At 40.6% G+C, this 25804-nt stretch overlaps 1 protein-coding gene and 1 long non-coding RNA gene across 3 annotated transcripts; one reads left to right on the top strand and one right to left on the bottom strand.

The window, feature by feature from the left end:
* Positions 1–633: 633 nt before the first annotated feature.
* On the bottom strand, positions 634–20655 carry cxxc5a (CXXC finger protein 5a). Of its 2 annotated transcripts, none has more exons than XM_077545720.1 (3): positions 20026–20655; positions 12315–13318; positions 634–1600 (listed from the first exon to the last, which is right to left on the bottom strand). In XM_077545720.1, exons 2-3 carry the CDS (start codon positions 13107–13109, stop codon positions 1556–1558), a joined length of 840 nt encoding a protein of 279 aa, XP_077401846.1. In that variant the 5' UTR covers positions 13110–13318; positions 20026–20655; the 3' UTR covers positions 634–1555. The 2 variants fall into 2 exon arrangements, with proteins under 2 accessions (XP_077401846.1, XP_077401847.1); XM_077545721.1 differs by having other exon boundaries at positions 634–1597; positions 20026–20654.
* Positions 4807–10726, top strand: LOC144035787 (uncharacterized). Its single transcript, XR_013288507.1, has 3 exons — positions 4807–4924; positions 8203–8253; positions 10595–10726. It is a non-coding gene; the product is annotated as an uncharacterized LOC144035787 (long non-coding RNA).
* Positions 20656–25804: the final 5149 nt, after the last annotated feature.

The following is a 25804-nucleotide window of genomic DNA, read 5'->3' as shown; positions in this document are numbered from 1 at the left end:
TGCCCCAGAGAGACCACACTTTGCAAGCCTACCACCAACTACTACATTCGCTAAATTCTTCTCTTTCGGGCATCCGTAGCAGAAAGATGGCGGCCAAACATGTCAGCCTCCTTCCTGTAAGGTGTGACGTGACCTGTGTAAAATAGTTAGCGATTACTAGACCTATGATTTTATATATATATATATATAAATGTACATTGATGGGATAGAACATATATTTTTTTCATATTTTTGAACTTATCAGTGTTTTTTAGTTTTTTTTAAATGAACATTTCAACCAAACAAATTATACACTCTGTCCTTTTAAAACTCTTCTTGTACAGTTAATAACATTTTATGACAATAACAGTGGTGACAATTTGTACTTACATTCATAAAATTAACTGTACATTACCAGCATTTTAACATTGACCGTCACATGTGTAAGATGTAAACTACATGTATTTATTATTAAAATGTAATCTGGATTTTGTGAGACTTCTTCCAGAAAAATTTGGGCCCTACTTTAGAGGTGGTACCGCACTAAAAAATAATGTGCTATTTATTTATTTTTTTTTAGATCAAATGAGTTGTTCTTTAAAAACACAAAAAAAAGTTGTCAAACATTACAATTGTACATTCGACACGAATACATACATGCATTCCTCTTTATTCACAAAAACCAGTCCAATTTTCTAAACAAATACAAAGATTGGTTATTCTTAAGAGCTGCAGCTACCCGGCAACGTAACAAAAATCATGAAAATAGAACAAATAAACAAATACAAAAAAAAATAATAAATCTTGTCTCAGTGCGTTCAGTAGGGTAGACTCAGAGCAAGTGCTTGTCTCTTAGTGCTATCGGCCGGATAGCATGCTATTGGGCATGCTCAGTAGGGGCCAAAGTAAGTCGTTTGGAAATGCAGACGAGGGCCGATGATGACGGACGACATTACAGCGGAGCGTCAGCTTCTGTTTCCTGTTGGCATTTGGAATTTTACAGCATCCCAATGTGAAAAACTGTTGCAAAACCATTTTGTTGTTTGTCAATGGTCACATTAGACCATCGTTTCCGTAACGTAATGGTCAAGAATTACAAGAATGTTTGCCATTAGCCACTAGTTTTAAAATATATAGCTGTAAAAGTACATTCTCTACACAAGTACTGTATCTTTCCACACATGAACAACATTAACACCAAACACAGAAATTAGTTGATTGTCCACACTGGGGCCCATCATTTCTGCTTCTGGCAATAAACAGTTCAGTGTTCAGGCGACATGGAAAAAAAGCTGCTGGAAAAAGGACAAAAGGTACCAAAATGGAAACATAGAAAAGGGAATTAAAGTTTCCATAGATGCTTTTCTTCACGCTTCATTTTTGGTTCAAGGAATAAGTAGGCGCATCCATTACCCCTCAGATCTTTTTTTTTTTTCTGCTTTGTTTTTGTTCTTTTCTGTAGTATTTTTTTTTTCTTTTTGTCATTTATTAGCCAGTGTCTGTTTTCCGGAGACAATCCAAGAGTTGGCATTGCACTTGATGGCAGAGCTTTGGGTACGGGAGTGAAGGAGAAGTCCTACTGGAACCACCGGAACGCCGCTCCCGTAGGAAGCATCACCTTCTTGGAAAAACAGAAGAAGAGAAGGGGAAGGGGGGGAAGAAGAAAGAAGATTGAAATTATTCATGAAAAGCAGTACACTTTATAGAATATAGGCTTGAATAAAATACACATTTGCAGCTCTTATTTACCGATTGATTTCAATATTGGCTATTAAATAAAAGTACTTGTTTGAATTTGTTACAGTTTGACTTGACATGATGAGATTAGATGTTTGCAGGGTTTTATTTTCAGGCGACAATTGTGTGTGGATATGAAAAGTTTACACACCCCTGTTCAAACGCCATGTTTTCATGATAAGAAAAATGAGACCAAGATCAATTATAGCAAAATTTTTCCACCAGAATGTGACCTATGATCTGTGCGTTTTTTTCCTCCAGAAGGAAAGTGAAACGAATTCAAAGTATGTGGTTGCACAAGTGAGCACACCCTCTTGTCAGAGGGATGTGGCTCTTATAAAAATTTACCAATTATAGACTATTTAAATGAGAGTCAGCACACATCTGCACATTTACTCCAACTAAATTTCACATGTTCTAGTAAGCGTTGTTTGTTTGTTTGTGCGGAACCTTTGGGAGTTACGGCCGAAAAGTTAAATCTTGGTTGTATTTGACTGCAATCAAATCTCTCGCACATTTAAAAAGCTTAAAAAAATTAATTAAAAAAAATACAACTGTGATTTTATCTTGGCCTTATTTCATTATATCACAAAAACCTGCCATTAAACAGGGGTGTGTAGACTTTTTATATTTACTGTGTGTACAATACATTATGACTTTTTTTTTTAAGTATTACGTCCTTTAATTGTCTTCTCATTGTACAGGGGGGAACAAATTACAGCAACATATTCTTTTCTTTTTTCTACATTCTAAATTATTGTTATTTAATGTTGTTTTTATTGGTTTAAGTGCAAACATGGCACTCAGATTTCCAAATTTAGCCAATGAAACGTTTGCTATTTTGGTTCATAAATGACATGCCACTCTCAGGGCGAGTGGTGAAATGTGTATAGGCCATTAGACGCAGGAAAAGGCTTCACACAAAAACCGATAGGCCACATTTATTATTTAGCCACCACATGCGTCGCTCTCCCACGCCATCATTAACGACGATGCCACTCTCCCTCCGCCATCCCTCGCCGTAGCTATCTGCACGGCAGGACACTGCTGCAAGGCTGTGCACAGGTCCGCCAATCAGGACGGACAAAGACGCTATCAGCATGGCGAGCGTCCCGAAAAGTCCCAAGTCGCCGGCTCAGCTCGGAGCGAGGCAGCAAAAGCTCGTGCACCCACACACGCTCTCACACCAAAGCCAAAATGGATTCAAGTACAGTCACACACCTCCACAAGCGCCGGCATGATAATACACCCCTAAAGTCACACCATACAGTGAGAAATTCTTATGTGTGATGAATTTGGGTTCCCGTTTTTTTTTTTTTTAGCGCGTCCGACAGAGGATGGTTTAAAGATTCTGGAATGCAAATAAAAGGATGTTCAGCCATGCATGCAATCACACATGCTTTAGAAAACAAAGTGAAACCCCTGACAATGGTTCAGATTCACGTTTCCGTAAGATCTCAACTGTAAACATTTAGACGCTCCTTCAAGGTACTTTTTGAAAATGGATGGATGGATAGTCACCTGAATTTGCAGGTGAGCCACCACCCTGACTGTTGTTACAACAATTCTCTGGACTGCTATCTTCGCTATTAACAGTACAAATACTTCTGATGGTAAAAAAAAACACACACGCACGCACACACACTTACTTTAAGGCTGAGTAGTGATAACCTAAAATAAATAATCACCTAATATATAATTATGCCACTCAGGCACATACAAAGGCAGCCTTTCCCTGTCACTCGGGTCCTTTGTCCAACTAAGAAAGATCTAGCAGGTGAGAACAATTAGGACAAGCAAATAGAACACTTTTTGCACTACTTAAAATGTTTGAAAATAACATCTTAAATGATGAACAAAAATGAAGTCACAACATAAGCCATTTCAGATTATGTTTGATAGAAAAACATAGAAGCTAGCCTTGCATTAGCCTTGCGTGCTATCTGGCTAATCCTGCTAGCTAGTGGTACAGGCAGCACCGTTTGTTCTCAGTAAGAGAACAGACTGTGCCTTCATTTCATCACTGTACTATTGTTAAATTAATACCTCCTATGACTTCTGATCAGTCACTTGAGTTGTCTATTAGGTGGAGACATGGATTGTATTTAAATGTTGTGTTGCCTGAAAACTACATCTACTGTCCAAATCCCGGCAGTCCTTTCAATTTCAAGAATAATGAATCTGGCCAGAAAAAGTTTATTCATTGCAAAGAAAACAGCTTTGAAGTTGCCAAACTAGGAAGCACTTGTAAGTACAAGGCATAGTTTGACGTTTTAATGCTTGTAAATCAAATTTAAAATGGTCACCAAATTTGTGATAAATGTCTATACGTAGCGAGTTCCAGATGTGAGACAGTCCTCAACTCTGGCAATGTTCAAATCCAAGCTGAAAACAGCTTTATTTAGCAGTGCATATGACAATTGCAAGTGTTTTATCCGCACTTCTCACTTTAAGTGTAATATATATATATTTTTTAATTAAAATTTTCTTGGTTTTTAGGGATGATTTTTTATTTTATTTTTATTTTTTTATAAATATCTGCCTTTCTTACCTTGTGGACAAATTATACTCTACAAATAAAATTGCCTTGTCCAATTTTTGTTTTCATGTTTGATGTCGGGCTGAGTAGTAATGCCTTGGCTTAAAATAAAATCTTAGGCTACATATATTTCATAAAAATCTGATTTCAAATGCTATCTACATTACCCCTTCTAGGATTTGCTTTATTTCTTCTAACTTCAAAACATTTTTGGAGATTTGGCTATTCATTAGCAAGGCTAATGCTGTTATTTATATACACCTGACTGAAATGTTTGCTTCTAAATAGGCATTGTTTGTATTGAATGACAACATATTGGCAAGCTAAGTGATGGAAATGTTGGTGCATATCCAGTCAAAACGAGAGACGTTACTTTAAATTGGCACATCGCATCCTTATATTTAAACGCGACCCATCTTATAGAGCAATTGTGTAAAAAAATATATATATATCACCAACAATATATGGATTAATTCTGGCTAAAGTGATGATAAATATGAACCAAAAGGTAAGACACACAACTTAAGCAGCATACTGAATCATTTTATGGTCTGTATTGTTAACCCCTCATGTGTCTCTGCGACAACCTTTCTACAGAAGCACTTAGCCGGTGAGACAGCCAGGACGACAGCAGCAACATCTGGCGCCGCCACAGATGTCAAAAAGCCGGTAAGGTCTGGATTTAGTGTGTCGTAATACGTGGCGAGAAAAACACATTCGTCAGATGAACTTTAACTGCTGTATTTCCTCATTAACCGAGCGCAATCAATGGGAAATGGCGGCAAATAGGGTAAGAAAAAAAAACAAGTTTTTCCCGCTATCGCTGATTGCACTGGTTCAAGCAGATGGGATCTGTGGCTGTGAAGTAGCCAATCACTACAATCGATGTTTTTTCCCCAAACAAGATGAGCGCATTAGTCTAACATAGCACAACAATTTGTCTACCATATCACAAGAAAGTGGGCATTATTCTGTATTCTGTTCTCTAATTGCTTCTACAGTGAGCTAATTTCAACTTGACATTTGAGAGTAAAGTGCATGTTATCCCGCACGAAAATTCCTTTTAGCCAATTAAAACCACGAGGAATCTGATTTTTAACATTGCAGAGATTCACAATGAGTAGAAACCGTATGAAATGAGTGAGCAAAAAACAAACAGCTGCCATCCGTCTTCCCACACATCATCAGCCTCTAAAAATCATTGTTGATAGACATGATGAATATGATAGTAGAATTTGCTTGATGTTTTTTCCTTTACACAATACACATTATACATGCATGACACAATATGTATGTAACCTCCCAGACAACATTAGGTACACTTTAAGAACCAAAACTTTAGGGTTACATATACAGTGTAAGGTTTCAAGGTGAATTTCCACAAGGTCATATTCAGAATTCACTGAACGAAATTTCCAAATTCATAAGCAAGACCTCAGGTTTAGAACACTTAGGCCAAAAAAAACTTTAAAAAAGTATTAAAATAAGAACGTGAGAAAGAAATAACGTATATGAGAGTTATTTTGTAAAGTAAGCAGCCTTGCACTCAAAAGCATGCAATCATTATATATATCATTATATTAGCGTGTAGCATATAATTAACACAGGTTATTTGAGCAATTTGTGGATTTAACTGAAAGCCATCAGTACTCGAAGTGGATGTCGCTTTGTACCCGGAAATGCTTTTTTTTTTTTTTTGTGAAATCTATAGTGCATTTAAGCATCAGAGACTATCCACACTTAGCTTTTTAACTGAAGGTACATTTTAACAAATTAAAAATATTGTTAACTAAAAATTGGGATGCATATATAACGGCCCAAGACCTACAAAAAAAAAGAAGTCTCTTAGGGTCATAATCTATAAACCTAACGGTAAGTATGGCATTTTTATTTTACTTTGTAATTGGGCGTCATTTTTGGCCTTTTACAGAGGTCATATTTTGACAAACTCCTCCCACAAGAGTCATCTTATCGTCTTCAAGCTTTGTGTGTTTCATCTAAAGCAATGTAGTATTAAACCATCCAAAAACAAATGCATGCTGAGAAGGTTTCTAAAGTCAATGTTTATAGTTGGATTAAAAAAAATATATATTCTTTTATTCCCATCCCAGTCGCCTTGAGCCAATAATGTTCTTCCTCACGGCCATCTTTCTCCTTGATTCTTACTGATGTAACTTATCCCTCAGTCTGCTTACAGCTTGCCCAACACGTCTGTCACTTTGCATGAGCCTCTGCAATCCAAGATTTTGGATGCAGGAAAGTTCATGAGGCTAGAAGAGATTCCTAACAGAACAACTGTAGCCACATTTTCAAATTGTACTCACTATAGCTGCTATATTAACTAGCACAGTGTTGGTTAACGTCATCATGAAAAGTTCCACAGCATTTAACAGATGAGAACACTGCAGAGACTGACACAAGTGGAGGGTTTTCACTCCCATAAGCCGAGCAGCGATGCCTTCCCACATGTCTCTATCAAACGTTGCATTCTCAGAATAAATCCAGACGTTCTGCGCCAGCGAGCGGCGAGGTGGCAAAGGCCTCTGCATGCAAACTCCCCCTCACTTGCTGATTTTACGCTCCTCTTTGAGCCGCCGTCAACACCCTTAAATTAAGCACCTCGCTCGCCGGACTGAGCTTGGGTATCGACGCGTATGCCGAGAGGGATCTCGGAGGCACGCACGCACATTTTAATGCAAATGCGGTAAAACGAGACGGTGACGTTTCAGAAACATTTTCAAGAATCAAAACAAACCAGCTCATCGTTAAGTTAACTTTATGAGCTGAGATTATTTGAGGCCAAGTCACTATTATCTCAGAGCCTGGTACTTTATTATAAGATCTGGAAAAACAAATGGAGGGGGAAAGGTTTTGGGCCACACCTTTTTATGAAGTGAATCTATCAGTTATGGCTTGACCTTTTAGTGAATCTTAAAGGGGACATATTATGGAATGTGGCTTTTAATTGCTTTTATACAAATAGTTGGAGCTCTGAGGTGCCTGCCCACCCATCAAATGTGGAATTACACCACCATGTGAATCTTTTATCTTCCTATGTATGAAAATGAATTAAATAGCCATTATGAATTTTGTGCTGGCCCAGTTTTTTTTTTCTATTCCTCCCCGCTCCGTCAGAAACTACAGTTACAATGTTGAACACCCAATCAATCCAATCCATCTGTAGCACATTTTTTATAAGCAAGCGTTTCCAAAGTGCTGCACGTTGAGATCCACACACTATCATACAAATATAATCTAGCATCTAAACAGTCAATAAAAAAAAAGTACTTAAATACAACTGAAATGTGCTCAAAGACACATAGCATGACATATTATGACAAACATTTAATTAAGTGAGGATTACTGCACTATACTACTAATTGACAAATTGAAAAAAGTCTTCCCAGAAGAGTGGGAGCTGTTCTACTTCCTGTAGGTTTAAAGGACGTGGGTCACAGTCCTCTCATACAGAGTTCCCTTAACTTAGTTCGACCTGAAATGAATTGCAGGTCAGTTTTTATGGGGTCGCCAGTTGTTACAGGCGGCAGTGCAGCCACAGCAAACGTTGCTCTGCCCTCCCATGATGTCTACTTAGCCTGAATTTATTTACATGACACATATAAAGACAAAACAAACGATTCTCCCCTAATGCGGCAACCAGTCATGCGTCTCATCATTTGACATTCGGCGTGTGCTGATGACGACTTCTCTCCGACCTGTCTGCACAGAGCAGGACAAGAGCTGTTGACTTAATAACAAAAGCCTGTTAAGACAATATCTAGTTTTGCCAGCGGGACACTTTTTTAAACACTATGAGAACAGAGATTTAGTTTGTTTGCTTTTTAGCCATTCATGTGGCTCGCTATTGAAATATGCTAAGTGTTGAACGATACAGACACACTGTGACGTTCCTATTATATTCATATATTTACAATATCTATTTTCAGATTCACACATCGCCCCCCTTCAGTCAACAAGTGGACCCTTGATGAAAGCAGGTTGGTGAATGCATAACATTTAATGCTAACATGCAAACAGCTCATTTGCTGTGGTTTTTCCACACACAAAATCTTGTGACAAGGACAATCATCAATAAATATAGGATCAATACATACAGTTGTATCGAACTCATTTTCATCGCATGCCACATTGTAGTTATGGGTGGGGGCTGTTATGGATGTGAAAACCTTGAACGAATATATAATCACCTCATCATATTATTACATGTACAGACGCTCCCCTACTTACGAACATTCGAGTTACGAACAACGGTACATACGAACATTTCTGCGCGTACAGTATGTCGAAAAATGTTCGGAAAGTGATGCTGTAAGTTAGATTTTGTATTGCGCGTAGTGCTTCTTTCCGCCACTAATACCGACGCTTGGCGCTGTGAGAGCTCATTGGAGGCTGAGCAACGTGGCGAGGAGGAGGAGGAAGAAAACGCCGGTCCCCATGAAGCAGGAAATAACTTTTGAAGCCGATTCCAGCGACGATGAAGAATCTCTCATGATATAAAATCCTCTTCTTCCTCCTCCTCCATCATCTCCTTAAGCATCGAGTACATCTTCCAAAAGTAAGTTAAACTTCATTTTATTTATCTTATTACGTACATGTACATACTGTGTGTGTCTCTCGCTCTCTCTCTCTAACATACGTAGTACAGTACAGTACTGTACGTATTCTCTCCATTTTATTAAGTTTTTTTCAGTACAATCCAATGCAGGTTACTTGTACAAGCCTTAAACATACTTATATAAACCTTCAATATACTCATATAGGCTTTAAACATAAATTATAATACAAAATATAGCACTGAAGTAACTTACGAACAAATTCACCTTACGAACGATCGTCCGGAACGTAACTCGTTCGTAAGGTGGGGAGCGTCTGTACACAATTGTGAAGCATTTCCATCATAAAAATGATTTGACATAAATGTAAAAGTTACAGTGAGTAGCTATATATGATATCTTGGATTGTATCAGAAAACTGTTTGCAATTCAACCAAAGGAATTGTTTTTCAACGCCTCTCAAAAAAAAAAAAATACTATACCCCATCAAGGATGGAACTTTGCAGCCTGTGTAGATTATCAGACGCCTTCTGTGTGTGCAGACGTGATGTAATGGATTCACTTTAACTTGCGCCAACCGTGTTCCTCTCTCGACCCTCATTTTTCATCTTGGGTGACACCCGTGTCTGTTTAGTGTAAATCAGTGCTCAATTACTTTACGACAGTTACATTGTTTTACAACATCGGGGCTGATGTAAGAGAAATGTGTTTTTGTCCCCTCTGTCATTAGTAGAGGATTATAACACAACCTAATCCTTTAATAACATTCATTAAAGTATTGTTATGCTCAATGTATCTAATTAAATTAAAACACAACATAAAGAGGAACATATGCTTCACAGGTATACTTGATTATGACGACAAATGACATTTAAATGAATATACATTTCTGTAATTAATGAATAAGCACCCATACTACGACTGCCAGTTAGGCAACTATTAAACTCTGCAGGTTTATGATATCATTAAACTCTATTTCATATAATTGAAGCGCCGTTGGACTGTGACGTCGCCAGCTACGTGATGACCCATGACAGCATCAGCATTCATGAATATTCAAGACCCTTTGTTGCTCTGGCATCAGTGGTGTGAGCATCAGGTTAATTAGCATGACCCCCGTCAATTGCAAATCATCAATTAAGACTAAATCTCCCCTAGTTATTGTAAAATAGTCATACAAGATATGGAAATAATCAGTAGCTGAGGTGGTGTGCGTTTCAATGGCAAATCACTCGCCAGCAACCGTTTTTAAGGCCACTCGCCATAAAGACAAGACTCATTATATACTATTTAAGCAAAATGCTCGGGACACATTTGTTAATTGATCAATCAATCGAGGGTTGAACTAAAGTAGCAATTATCCAGCCTGAATGTTAATTCTCGTCCTAAAACGACTCCATTCTCTCGCGTTTGTAGGAGGCCACTTTCTGTGCCGCAGTGCTCAAAGCAAAGTCCATAAATGCATAGTTGGATGAGCTTGTTGGAGAAGAACTTGAGAGCCCTGAGCTCAACCCCATAAAACATTTTTAGGATGAACTACTAAGAAGTTATAGCCACATGGGAGACCAACTCCTCCATGTTCATGTCCTATTGGCGTCAAGGCCAGGTGTCCCAATACATTTGTCCACAAAATGCATATTTAGACTCATTAAAGACCCCATTACCAAGCGATATTTACGCCAAACGGGAACAAAGCAGCCTTTATGTTATAACAAAGTAAGTGATTCTCTCATCAACTGATAAGAGCGTTCATTTTCTCTTTTAGATTGGAACATCTGCCAAAATTAATTTCATGATCGGTCATTCTGTCAGCGCAGCCATGCTTGGTTAACCCACAGAGAGCAACGGAGGTAAAGGGCAGTACGTTTTTTTTTTTTCCCGAGGCCATTTAGATGAGCGGGAGTGTCACCGGAGAGAAGGACAGGGGCAGCAAAAGAGGGGGAGGGGTGGGCACGTGTGCCACGCTGACACCTGGTGCTCCAGATGACAGCTCCAAGGCCAGATGGACCATATTACATGCGCACGCACGTACTTACGCACACATGTACACCTACACACAAACACATACTGTACACAATTCCCATCACTTTGCCAACTCCATTTTTTCCCGCACATTTTAGCCAAAAATATTAACATGCATGTGTAAGAGGGACGTGACTAAACTGAAAATGCTCAAATGAGGGTGGCAGTTTTTCCGTCTGTGAACGAACCAAGTCGACTCCACCCAAATATGCCACTCACCTAAACCTCGAATCCAATTGCCAAAGTATGTTCAAACATATTAGTACGTTCACGCAGTACTATAACAATTTCTACTTATAACTCTTCTCCAACATCCACCTGAGTCACATGACAAAAGTTTTTATTAGGTATTCAAAAGAGGACAAGCAGTCAGTGCGCATTTTTGTTGTATTTTTTACCAATAATACTGTAAATGCGTTTTCACTCGTTTTGCTTATTTTGGCAATGCTGTGTTTTGTAAGTGAAACTTTTCTAAACTAGGTTGCCAAATTTAGGAATCACAAATATTCTTTGCAGGGAAAAATAGATGTGTTTGTTTTTTTTTTCAAAGCTGATACAGATGCAGATTTTTAGTACCAAAGGAGGGCGATAATCGACATTTGTAACTGATATTCAATTGCAGTAAATTCGATAATATTGGCATCAAAATTTTTCATTCCCAAAGCCGTATATAGAGAGAGTTTGCCCAACTCGGTTTTCAGCAGGGTAACAAGATGGCGTCCATGTGTCATGTGACCAGCACGCTGTGATTGGTCAACTGCTGGTCACATGACAAATGGACACCAACTAGTTACCCTGCTTGAAACCGAGTTGACCAAACTCTCTCTATAATACAGGTCAGTGAATTTCAAATCGCTACTGCCCACCTGTGGCCAAAAAATGTATTTTCCCTTCACGTACACAATGCGCACATGACGTCTCATCCGCAGACAAAACGGCGGGAAATTCGAACCTGAATCCAGAACAGCTAAGGTGTTAATTTATTAATTAAAAAATGTTTCAGTCATAAATGGTCAAATAAAAAGCCTGTTGTAAAGATATTTTTTGGCAAATTGTTACAAAGTGCATCTTTAAATACATTTAAACATATGAAATGAATGCTACCAAATTTCTATACAACTTAAATGTCGCTTATATCACAATTGTTTTCAGTCCCCAAAAAAACAAAGAGTGCATAAAATTCCAAGCATTTTGATTCAGATGCAGCTCCAATATGACAAATTGATCTATTATCGGCCAATGCTGAGATGCTTTCATATGCCAAATATGGGCGTTGATAATCGGCCCAGCTGATATTATTGGTCTATCCCTAATTCTTTGTTACCCTACTTTTCAAGTGTGGCATAATAGATTTTTTTTTTTTTAACTGTCGATAGCATGCATTGAAAGATTTTTTTTTTTTTTTAAACAAAATCTCAAATCTAAGCAGTTACTTACAATATTTAGTGACCGCATTTTCTTACCTCCAAAGCAGCAGAGGGCTTCTTCTTCAGTTCCTCACATTTTCGAAACTTGCAGATCTGATGCCCCGTCTTGCGATTCCGGCAACTGCTACACTGCTCACAGTTAATCCGCCGCCGGCAAGGTGGGCACATGCCACAACGTTTTCGCTTCTTTTTACCGGAGTTGATGGCGGAGGCCAGCTCGTTCTGCGCCGGGTACTCGGCCAGGCCGGCCATGTGCAGCGCGCTGTCCGCAAGAAACACTCCAGCCGGCGTCATGATGAAAAGGCCCGGATTGAAGGGGAAGCCGCCCCCTACTCCATATGGGAAGTCAACAGGACCACCTACGGCGTCCGCGACAGACGTACCCTCCAAATCGCTAGCCCCCGAGCCCGCGTCTCCTCCGCCAACTCCCACTCCCATGCCCCCAGGCAGAAGCATGTGCTCCATACCGGCCCGCTTTAATAATGCGGCTGCCTGGGCAAAGTGCAGCAAGCCGTTCTGTCCCTCCAGAACCTGTTCCAGGGTCCGGTCCAACTTTGCCGCTGCCAGTGCAGAAGCAGAGGGCTGGGGTGGCGGAGGTGGCTGAGGCTTGGCCGTGTGGCTCTTTGTCTCACGGTTGTCTTTGTGTCCATTGGTGGTGGCAGAGGAGACCGCCGTGTACTGCGAAAGGGTGCGGGAGTTCTTAAGGCTCCTGTTTAAGGGTGCGCTGATGATGCCACTGCGGTTCCTGCGCTCTAGAACAGGAGAGTCCTGTTTGCAGCTACTCCGCTCCAGGTCCTCAGTCCGGCCCCCCTGGGACAGCCTGCTAGACATGGTCCAGAGCGTATGTGCCGCCTGGGTTGGGGGTGAGGGTGGAAAGGGGGCAGGGATGAGCGAGCAGAACCTTGTCTTGGTCCGTTCTGTGCCCGGGTGAGAGCGGTGCCACTCCTTGATGGACTAATCAGCCAACCGACAACAGACAGGCCTTCTGCCTGCTCTACAACTAAGCCCTCATCCACGTTCTTCCATGGGCCATCTGGAACCTTAACACATGGAGAGAAGAGAGTGGTGTGCTAATTAATCAAAATCCATGTTCAGTTCATCACATTACAAACAAATTGAGCAATTTCTGAAACGCTTCCATTTGAGGTAGCATGACCGCATCCTTAGCGAGATGTCCAACATGCACCGACCAGTCAAACCGACGACTCGCATGATGTAACGAGTTGCATCAAATATTCTGCCTTTGCTAATAAAATAATGTTCACTTTGAATTGACACCAACGATATGAATTGTTCATTGTCGTGGTCATATTTTTGACTCACGTGGCCAGCAATTTTATTATTTATTTTTATTTTTTATTTCTATTATTACAATATTTATTTATTATGAAGAGCAATTTTATTTATTTTTCATTTTATTTCTATTATATTACTATTTAATGATACAAGTATTTATTTATTTATTTATTCATATAATTTTTAATTAGGGATGTTTTATAACACTTTTTTTAGACAGTACTCAACTCTTGAGTAGATTTTACCAATTACCGAGACTACTCGTACTTTTGATAAATAATATTTCCTCCAATAAACAATGACAAATAACTCTAAATGAAGGCCTACAGTATAGCATTTTTTCATAAAATTGCATGAAAACAATGGAAATTTTCTATTCTAAATTTAGTCGCGAGAAACAATACCTAGAAATAATGACCTGATACCGATACCTAGTATCGATACTCGCCCATCCCTAGTTTCAATAATACCTCAAATCAAAGATTTTTGTTTGAATTTGACTATCCAGAAACCATTCCACATAACCTTCAAATGTAATATCATTTGATGGTCGTTGTATCAAACAATCGTGAGGCAGAAGCCAATTGGTCAGGACGGTACGGCGAGACTCCCCACTGGACACGGACGCATTCATCCACTTGGCTTGACATTCCTGTGGCCGCTCATCTATGAAAAGGCAAACTACGCTCGTATTCTCCTGACCTGTCCGTGTTCACAAACAAGCACGCCACCTCCCACAGAAAAGCTGAGGAAATGGCCGGGCCATTCCTTATAAGGGAAACAAAGGGAAAAGGAGGGGAAGAGGACGGCGCGCGGGGGGGTTGTGGGGGGGTCTGTGCAGTGTGTGGAAATTGGAAGGCCAGAATTAGTGGGAGGTAAAGCTTCAAAGGCAAGAGCACAGCCCCCACATTCTCACCAGCTCAGGGGGATGTGGCGCCAGCGAAGCAGAGCCAGCTCCGCAGCCCCTCGGCCCCATAGTTTCAGTTTCTCCCACCACGGCACTGACCAGGGTCCGGTTTCCCCCGAAGCATCTCAACACTAATTGCATCTCCGCCGCTGTTGCGGGTGAAAGCATAAAAGCGCCGCCAGTCATCACACAACGATACGTGCGTGTTTTATATAACGCCGGACAAGGAAAATGACACGTTTAGTGGTCATTTCTGAATACTTTGATGTAGTTAAAAGCAGATAAGTGGTTATTGATAGACATTTGAATTGCGCACACCAGTTCGACTCTGGCAGCTGTGCATCTGTAGAAGTAAATGGGGCGAGCTTGGGCACTTGCCCAGCACTATTTCTTGATTAATCAAGGCCTGGGAGAATATCCAGCTCTGATCCAGCCGCTTCATCAATGTTCTAAATACAGTAAACGTGTTAAAAGCCTCGAGTGTTCCGCAAGATTAATGAATTGGCATATAATCAATCGCTGGAATAAATGAGTTCTCAAGTCATCTACAAAGTGACAAAACTGGCAGTGAGGACCCATGAAAACACTTTTAAGAAAATCTCTGATCTGCTGTTAATGGTTTAATTCCTCTGGTCAGCTGGCCAACCGGCCGTCCATTCTTCTCAAACCCACCGCGTGATGACGCCATACTTTGTCTTGATTAAAATTGTCACTGCGGTTGTTTCCCGGCGTTAATTGATAGCGTGGAAGTGACGCAGCACTTTGGATACTGCTGACTTGCTCTGCGACAATCCGGCAAACACCGTCCGACTGACAACGCGGCGACACGTTGGCTCCTTTCCTCTAAAGATCATCCGCCATTTAAAAACAGACTAGAGAATTTTTGGATAGCTACTTGTTTTATACATACACTGTGTAAAATTAATTGACTAACCTTAGAGATGCGCGTTTCACATGTGCCTTACATATTCATTATTTTTAATGGTCAGATATTTACTACCACATTCTAATTATCTTAAAGAGTTTATGACCTCAAGTGCTCGCTCTAAGTCGTTTTCAATACAGAAGCATGCTCCCGCTGTAAATTATGGTCTCATCCACGTTACAGTCGACAATTTAGAAGATCATCTTTGATGTGCGGTTTTCCTGCGCTATCTAACCCGGTGACCTGTCAGTTGGCATGGCAACCGTAACATTTTTGTTACATAACGGACAGTTTTGAGACCTGGAAATACTAATTTGGTAAAACACATTCCCAAGTGTATTTGGTTTAATTAAGGATGGCCGAGTACTGTGACCTGGTATCGGTATCAGTGCCAATACCAGCCTTATTTGAGCGTATCGGTACTCATGACGGTGGCTGATACCAGTATTGGACGCCCTCTTTTGACCGTTTTATGATCAAGAACTATAAATTATAAGAATGGGAAATTGCCATTAATTTCTGAAACTTTTAAATAATATGCTATATTGGGATATGTGTTTTTTGGGGGGACTTTTTATGAATCAAACGTCCTCATGGTATTGGTTCTTGGTCGGTGTCTGTGACTACTTAAAGGGGAAGTCAACCCCCCCCCCCAAAAAAAAATTCTTGACAATAATATGTTCTATTCAGTCTATTTTGGTTAATATTGTGCAATGAGTTAAGCAGTACCATTTTGTCACTTGCTGTCGAGTAAAGATGACATCACAGTTGCTCAGGGCTCATGCAACGACCAATCACAGCTCACCTGTTTTCTGAAGCTGAGCTGTGATTGGTTGTTACCTGGGACTTGAGCGACTATGATGTCATCGTCACTCGACAGCAAGTGGCAAAATGGCTGCCCCCTGAGATGGATAAAAAATTAGTTTTGCTGCATAACTCATATTCCACAAATGTAATATTAATCAGAATGTCGTGTTTTTGACTAGCGAGGTTGCATACTGTATAACATTGTCAAGAAATGTTTAAGGTTGACTTCCCCTTTGAGAATTGAAGATTCGTAATGATAATGGTATGAAAAAATGGTATCGAACATCTCTACTTTTAATAGAGTGTAGTTGAGGAGGACAACAAATATGTTACGCATCCTTGGTTCCATTGAAAGGAAATGTTTTCAGTGTTATTCATGTTATTATTATTATGGTGCCAATTATCAAGATTTTGAGACATTTTGATAATAAATAGCCCACCATGAACAATGGCAACGGCTCCATCAATCATGTTTATCAGGACAAAATTAGGTTTATAATTAGATACACTGCCAACTACTGGCCTGGCATGCATACTACAACATAATCATTGTGTGTTTCCTTATGCGGTTTCAGAATCAATATGAAGTTATGAAAATCTGTGTAAAGATTTTCATTTTAAATGATCACAAGTTCATAATTTGTGCATTGTATAAGAGCTTCATGTTCACACCTTGTCAGTGGTCACACGAATCTATCAGACACAATCTCGGCACCATCAACCGTGAGCGCACTACGCAGTCTCAGGCTAAACAACGTCAGACATCATGGCTCTCTCGATGTACTCGCACCGCATCACCAACTGAAGGCGTTGCTGTCCTGAAGTGAACTGGCCCCTAAACCACAACCCTCGCTCCTTCGCTTGTGAACGCCAAGCAAAACCAGATAATTTAGTGCCGTTTTGTACTTGAGGCACTTTTATTCAATTTCCTGTGTCACAGACTTGCTACTGTGGTTCATGTTTGAAGCTTTACACCTCTGGTTGCTGCAAATTGACAGCTGTGTCATTAGTAGTCGCATATAAACTCCTTGAACTCTTGCACGCTGCCTCAGCATGAAACTAAATGCATATCCGCTGTACAGTATAGCACTTTTTCCCCCCTAAATATTCATTCTTTCTGTCTGCATGTACAGGATTAGCAACAAGGCATACAGACCTAAATATAAACGGCCCAAATGGTCAATATAGGTCGTGACATCACCAATGTGCAAATGGGTGTGACCTGAAACGGATGACGTGACCCTGCAATGAAAGCGTCATAAAGTGTCAATTCAGCAACACCACAGTGCGTTTGTGTGAGTTTCTGGTCATTACTATGGACACAAAGGAATCAGATTAAGCAGATAAACTTGAATCATTCTTATAGATGAGGTACTTGAGTTCAATTGTAATCAATTTGGTGGCACTTAGACTTGTAGTGTGATTACAAACAGTGCCATTGTGTCAAGTTTGATTAACCACCAATAACTTATGGTTGAATGAAGGTGATTGTATAGTTCAAAGGTTGCATTAACAAATATCAAATGGGCTCATAATTACAGTTTACAGTTGCCTGAATCATTGAAAATTAAATAACAAGCAAAAATATCAACTTTAACATTTGCCTTCCAAGTATCTTTTTTTCTTTCTAGATTCTTAAAATCTTACAGTGCCTCCCTAAAATCTTATTTTCTCCTCTTTAAAAAAAAAAATCTATTTCCCTATTAGCTTCTTAGCTAACTTAGCATTAACTCTTCAAACAACTAACATGGCTCTATCCCATGTAGGGACTCCACGCACCAGCACCCTAATTAACAAATCGTGTCACAATTATTCCGTACCCGAGGAGTAAAATGTCTTTTTTTTTGTTTGTTTATGACATTTTCGTGCCAAACCCTTTCAGTTGCCAAGCAACCAGTGATGGCTCCAGGAAGTTACTGCCGGGCCAAAAAATAAACGGGTACATAACCCTTTGTGAGTGAATTGCCAGCTCCTGGCAATGGCATCATATACTTGCCCATTTTAACTCAAATGACTTATGGCATATATCCCCAAGATTGTCAACATTCGGCTATCATTATACTTTTTGAAGTCCTTTTTTCTCAGTCTGACATCATACCATGTACGCATCCTTCTAATCCTCACCATAATGACACTGCAGCTGTCGTGGGTGTTCGGTTGATGAGTGATCAATAGGTGATGGAGAAAAGCTTTTTAGCGAGTGCTTGTGTTTATATCGTCCTCATTCTTAACGCGGGGTGATGCTTGATCACGTAATATATAACCAACAGACAATCGACTATTGCGTTAAATGATCTTTTAATAACCCTGTTTTGGTTCAGGGGTATGATTATTTGGCTCTCCAAACACTTGCATTAAACTAACATATTTTCCATTCAAACATTCAGGTTAAGCGAAAACAATTCCAACTGTGACTTCTTGACATTCTGATTGGACACTGAATAATGGTTATAACCTTCCGGCAACACAATGACATCATTGATTTCTGATGGGTTTCTATTTTGCTTGTTAGTACATCTCAGCATATCATAACAATGTCTGATGCTATGAAATAGCCTCATAGCCCCCTAGTGGCAATGAGAAGCACATGCAAGCAAAATTCTGTTCATGATGACGCTTTTAAGCTTTTACTGGAAAGTAATGCAAGACTAAAACTATATAAAAATGAAGTGAAGTGACACCCTGGGGGGAAAAATGCCCGATGTCATTAGTTTGAATCCATGACTTATCACTATTCACCCAACTAGACAATTAAACTCCTCCATGCCCAGTCTCTCGAGCATTAGGCAGTAAATGGAGGAACTGACGTCACTGCGGGCGCAGGTGGCGAGTTATCGCAGTCAGCATTTCAAAACAAACAACAGCGTTTTCCCCCCCTTTGCTCCTCGACGCTGGTTTAGTCCGCCTCTAACTCTTGTGCAAGTGATTCAACTTGTGGAGACGCGGGAATACTTTATGCATGAGTGCGTGCGATGCACATAATGCCACCCAAATCACCCCCCCCCCCTCTCCACACACACACACACACACCTCCTCGCCTCCGCCTTCTTCCCCCCCTGCAGACGCGCTGACGACGAGCGTCACATTTTCAATTCCTCCCACCTTCTGCACACAGGCAGAGGAAGTTAAAAAGCATGGTGACAACGATTAGACTACACGTACGACTTCCATCCGGTGCTGCGCGCCCCTCCTGCATTTACGCACACAAAGTTGGAGACGGACAACCTAGAGCTTGTATAAATACTGCACCTCATGTCGTTGAAAACTGGTGGTGCGTTGGACACCTGAGAACTTGCTCATGCTCGGACAAAAGCACACTAAAAGAGAAGGTGCCATTTGGAATGCGAAGAAGCTGACTTCCTGGCTCTTTTACGCACCATTAATATTGGTTGTTTGGGTGGGGGGTGGGGGGGCTGTTTCCATAACGGTCAGACACACAAAGAATCGTGAAAAGTGTTTCCAATTGGTCCACATCACGCCGCGCGCATCCGTGCCACCGCCGCCGCCGCCGCCACATGGAAATAAAGGCGAGATTGTTCGTGACAAAGTAGGAGCAGCTCGTCAGCGGCGCCCCTGACAACGCACCGGGAGTCGCTGGGAAATGAGCGCGCTTTTGTCTGGAGCACGGAAGCCCATCTGCGGCACCGGCTCCCGCAGTGCCAGCTTGCTCCGACGTTTTTTAGATGACAGACAACTTTTTAGACTTGAACAAAGTATAGCCCACCCCCGCGCCTCCAAACATCCAACCCACCTCTACCTCACATCCCATTCAATGTTATTTGTAAACACAAACCCGTATTATTGGCACCTACCAGAGCAGATCCGAGCCGAGGCGGGGTGAGGGGGGGGCTCCCACAGTCCGAGCGTTTCGTCGCCTCGCCTTGTCGTGCGCAATGGTGACAAAAAAACACCCAAAAGCGGGAAGGAAAGACAAGCGTATCCCCCTCCTCCGCCTCCTCCTCCTCCTCCTTCCACAAGTAGCCTACAGCAGCGCGTCCGTGTGCTCGGAACAAACGACGAGAGAAAGGAAACAACATTCACCGTCAGTTGTTTGGCAAAGGCGGACTTTCCGTGGGGCTCGGACGCGTGGGTTCCCCCCAGCCAGCCAGCCTTCTCCCGTCCTCGCGATCCCACCTCTACAACCCCACTCGCCGAGAGGAACATGCAAACACGTTTCATAGATTTTTGGAGGTTGGAGGAAATCCCGAAGTGGATTTCGTGGCGCTGCGCGACACAGGACACAGATTGGCTGTCAGTGCGGCACCTTTGAAAAATGTCCGTTAAAATAAAGAAAGATAATTGCATTTTGAAATCAACAGACATGGGGCCTACACCAGCTCCAATCTAACAAATTGTAGATAACAAAAAAAAAAAACAAGTTCTCAACTTAAGTGTGCAACTGTGCATCATTCATTTCCATAAAACCGTGAACGAGCAAACTCACTTAAGCCATCAATGCGATCTAGAAATCCAGTCCCCCCCCTCCCCGCCCAGACCTTCCGTCTTTCTCTCCCAGCCTCTCGCTTGGAGAGTCCAGTCCGCCTCTTCGGACCGTCCCGGGTGCTTGGCAGGCGTTCAGCCCAAGTGTGTGGACATGACACCGCCAGGGCGGCAGAGATTTTCCTTCGTTTCTCTCCTTCCCGATCGCAGACTGGCTGACATTGGCTAGAAAGTGGAGCAGCTCGTCAGGGACAATCAATGAGAATCGATCGAGCCGCGCGATGGAGGCTCCAGTGCTGGAACATAGCAGCTGAGTGAGAGAGAGTGAAGAGGGGGAGCGGATGTGTGAGGGGGGGGGGGGGTACCAACCGTGACAGTGGCCAACCACCCTCCCTGCAAACAAATATTCTCTGTGGCTCGTAAACATGACACTCACTTGGCAAATACTAAAGTCAAAGGCCACCGAGTGCGTAATTACGCGCAGGCGTCGCTTTCCAAACGTACGCACAATAAATGCAGTCTCACCGGCTAACTTATGAGTGTAAAGTGATTAATATAATTCATGTAAATTCTCAGTTTCAAATTGAAACAAATGAGCTCTTTCACAATTTCTTCCCAACTTCTTTCCCATAATATAAGTACAGTTCATTTTAAACATGAGCACATTTGAGTTCAAAACGGTGCAAGCCAACACAAGCTATTTCTATCATAATAATTATAACCGTTGATTGACATTTTATATCTATTTTGTCTAATTGAATATAATGCCGTTCTATACCACTACTAACCATATACAGACACAATAATATTGTTGCACAATATTACAACTGAGTATTATTGTATTTTGAAATATTTAATGCCACTTATATGTCTATTGACTCCCTCCATGATGATCCAAATTTGTAAACGTGGAAGCAGTACACAAATGGTGTTGTGTCATGCAAGCAAGTTTTTGGTCACGTTTGAAATGGCATGAAACTCCAATTACTGTAAAACTTAAGCACCACAAATTCACATTTCATGTCAAACAGCAAGCCGAAGTGTGTGTAAACATTTGATTGGGTTAACACTCAAGAGCAACAACGCCCCTAGTGGCTATTAGTCTTCGTCCAGTTTTTATCCTTTGAGCCATGGTTAGCTGTTTTTTTTCACAATCTCAAACTTTTGTCACAAACATTTTTTTTTCGGCAAAAAGAAGTGAAATTACTAAACCACAGCAATTGGATTGCTCTTGATTAAACGCTTATACTGCTCACAGCCACTAGGGGACATGATTTTATTTTTATTTTTATTATTTTAAACTAAGTCTGAAATATCAACAGTTTTACAGAAGAAAAATGGCAAGCTGTAATGCGTATTATGCAGTATTAACGAAAAGAATAGTCTCAACTCTGAAATGTTTTCTGTCTTTGAATTTCAGCTCAGCATCACAGTATCCACATGCAATTTATAGTATGTGTCCTTCATTGTGACTTTCACAAGTCCTCTATCCCAGCTCAAGAAAAGAGACGATATGACATTGTTAAGTCCAAAAAAAAAAAAAAAGGCAGCGGCGAGTCATGCGTGGACGGGTGAGAGCAGCTAGCTGTGACTCTTGGACGTGTTGTGGTGGGTGCAGTGAACCCCGCAGGCTGCAGCCACACTCGGCTCTTTGTTGTTTTGGTTGTGCGCAGCGAGGCACGGTACTTTCCTGAGCCGGGGAAGCAAGATCACTGTTGCGTGGCCTCCATCCCCAGCTGCACACATGACCGGCGCCGTAGGAAAGCCCCTGACTGCGGCCCAAAAAGGAGGTCTATAAGGGACGGACGGGAATGTCGTGGACCGTACTAACTGGATGTACACATTTCACAGAACATAGCTTTGGATTCTAATGTGCAAAATCTCTCGGCTTTCCATTGTGGCAATGCAACCTGGTTCCCTTCATTTATTCACCTTTGCCCTCTAACATTCATAACCTCTGACCTGCCGACATTCCTGCGCCTTTGACCCTTTAAATCATACATTAGGTTCGTATTTAATGTATGGATGGGAGATAATCAACCTAGGACACATTAAGAAAGAGGACATGTCTTGTATGGGAAAAAAATTATAGCCAAATGATCTCGTTCACATTGCACTGTGAAATACAATTGAAAATACTGCAATATGCATGCCAGGCCAGTAGTTGGCGATGATTTTTTTTTAAATGTATAAATTGGCCTTTGAAAAACTGCCATTGACATATCCACAATGTGCTTGTAAATGATCATTTTGTGAAGTAATGTGACTTGACAGAAGAGGAGAAAAATAGTGAAGTTACATTATAATTTGCTGGAAAAGTGTCACAAGTACATTTACCACTACACCAAAGCAAAATATTGATATTGTAATTTTATTACTTTCGCTCCGGAAGAAAAGTTGCTGTTTTTTGCGCACCCACTAGTCCAAACACGGAATTAAAGATAATGGTTTTTTGCTTGTGACCACCACATCATTTTTTTTCAATATATTGAATATTTATGCTCCAAAAACACAAAAAACAACACAGTTGTAATAATAATTTAAAAAATATACAAAAATCAGCCCCATATAAAAACATGTGCACGCGGGATATCTACTGGCAACACCCTCATAAGCGTGTGCACAAACAAGACATGATTAAACTTGTGATGATTCAAAGGCAGACACTAGAAATTAGTTATGACTTTGCCTAATTATGCAGATTTTTGGTGTCTGTTGGCTATTTTTGCTCGCAACGCTTGCAACTAAAAATTGACGTAAACATATGATTGACCTTAGAGAAGAAAATAAGACCAAACGAAGATGACTTCATGCTCTTGCTTGTTCGCTTTCAACTCAGTCACTGTCCACGCAATTTTATAAAGCTAGCATATCAATTGATGTGTGCAACATGCTTTTAGGGTCAATTATATGATGTGAGTTATATTCATATGGCGACATGGTTGCCTTCATTGTATGATTTTGGAAGTGGCCTTCTCAGTGCACCATTAATTCCAACCACTTTGCCAATGCACCATGCCAGAAGGTTACAACAGCAGTCATTCACAAAATGCTTTTATTACCTTTTTTTTTTTTTTAAGAGTCCTTTTAGGTACTTAATAACACTTGCCAGTCGCTCATTAGTGAGCATTTTTGGTTGTAATGCAAAGTGTGATGCATGCAGCCCCAAGGCTGACTTGGACTAAAGGATGAGGTCATCATCCTTCTTGGTCAAACCGTATTTTCATCGCTGGCTTCAGGTTTATCAATCCCAAGATTATATTGACAACTTCAAGGACGCACCACATGCACTCAGGATGCAATATTGGACACCGTGCTGTCAGCCAAGTCCCCTAAGCAACAGCATGGATCGTGTGTGTGTGTTTTTTTTGTTCCCCTTGTAAAACCTCGGGTGCATCTCTGAGCTCCGAACTGCGGAGGCCGTATGTCTGATGAGCAACTCGGCCTCCATTTCTAGAGATTTATTACTCATCCTCGCGCTCATCACATGCTTAGCCTCCTCACTCAAATTGTCCCATTGTGGGACCCGATTGAAGGAGGGCCCAAAAGTATGATTAGATGACATCAACGGGTCTGAATGACGCGCTCTTAATAAGACGGGCAATTGTTGTTTGTGATGATGAACGTGAATTAGTTAACACTGTTTGTCATGACAAGGCAACAGAATAGGATACAAAAAATATGCGTAAACCTAATCTGGGGAACAACACGAGAAGTAGCCAAACAAGTTGAAAGGGAGGAAATTTGGTGGCCTGGGAGGGGTAGAGCTTGGCTCCAGAATGAAGATCGCTTTTGCCAAAAACATTTAGCCATCTCAAGGAATACTCCTTGGATTGGAGCACCGAACCTGTGGAAAAAGAGAAGAGGTAAAGCTAGACAAGGTCCTATTTACAAGCTAATCTTCCGAGATTTTATTTCACAACATCAACATTTGAATATTGATTGGAATGGCCTACCAAGTAAAATGATATTCCAAAAAATAAACGATGCAAAGTATGGTGGTGATATGGTTAGGCAGATCTTCTGTCATTTGGGAAAAGAAAAAAAATAAGGACATAAACAACATTGTAATTGTAAAACTCGGGAGTAGGCTTATTAGATTTCGATATTTGTATGTTTTTAAATGACTATGAACCTTTTCTTGTGTAAACTTATTTTCTCGTTTTGTGATTTGAATTGTGTATCCTGTTTGTAAATGATGTGTAATGTAAACAAATAAACCGCAACAGAATAGGCGTTAATGTGTTCAGTGGGACAAAAAGAGCAAGGTCGCCATCTAGTGGCAAACTCAGACAACAACCATTCTTCTAGATTGCAAACGTCTTTTATAATCTTCTCACTTCTCTTTTTAATGACAACCAGTATTTTTTCCCCTCTCATGTCTGTGAAGCTTCCACGGAAACAGCCAGAGTTAAAAATAAATCTGCTGAACTTGTCACTTACAGTTTCCTGGAATGCAGACCTGATGAAGGTACTAATTTTGAAAATTTGGAACGGTGCATTTGAGTTTTTTTAGGTTTGAAATATATATATATCTCTTGTAGAAAAAAATAGAATTTTACCAAAGGTTAATGACTGAATTAAAGCACTAAATTGTCACAAAAAAAATTAGTTTTGAGTTTTGTATGAACTCCACATATTTGACTACTTTTAAAACAATGACAACACAAACCACTAATAAACATTTCATTTGTTAATATAAAACGGTGAGGTTGTACTTTTTGTGTTTTTTTTTTTTTGTGTGTGTGTGTTCACTTATAGCTTATTCCAGCGGTTTGAAAAATAAAATTTGCACAAGTCAATGGAATCCTATCTAAGACATCAAAATAAGTGATGGCACCTACCGATAGCTATAATAACTTTTTTAGAATTTAGTCTTTAAACTTTATAACCTACTGTATTCTTTTGTGGGTGACTCTTGAATTGGAACATCATTTCCGTTTGTATGGGAGCCTCCAGTGGTGACATGTAGGAATTGCAACCGGGGCGCAGCAATCGCTTTTACAGTACAACTAACACACAATGTCGACATTCCACCTTAAAACGATTGCCTTAAGGGATAGATACCACTGAAGCCATCATTAATGTTTTAATTTCAGTATTTACATTTCATCTTCAATAATAATAATAATAAAACCCCGGCAGCCTAGT

This window comes from Vanacampus margaritifer, chromosome 16 (assembly GCF_051991255.1).
Source record: "Vanacampus margaritifer isolate UIUO_Vmar chromosome 16, RoL_Vmar_1.0, whole genome shotgun sequence".
NCBI classification, from domain to species: Eukaryota; Metazoa; Chordata; class Actinopteri; order Syngnathiformes; family Syngnathidae; genus Vanacampus; species Vanacampus margaritifer.
This window is presented reverse-complemented; position numbering and strand designations above follow the sequence as displayed.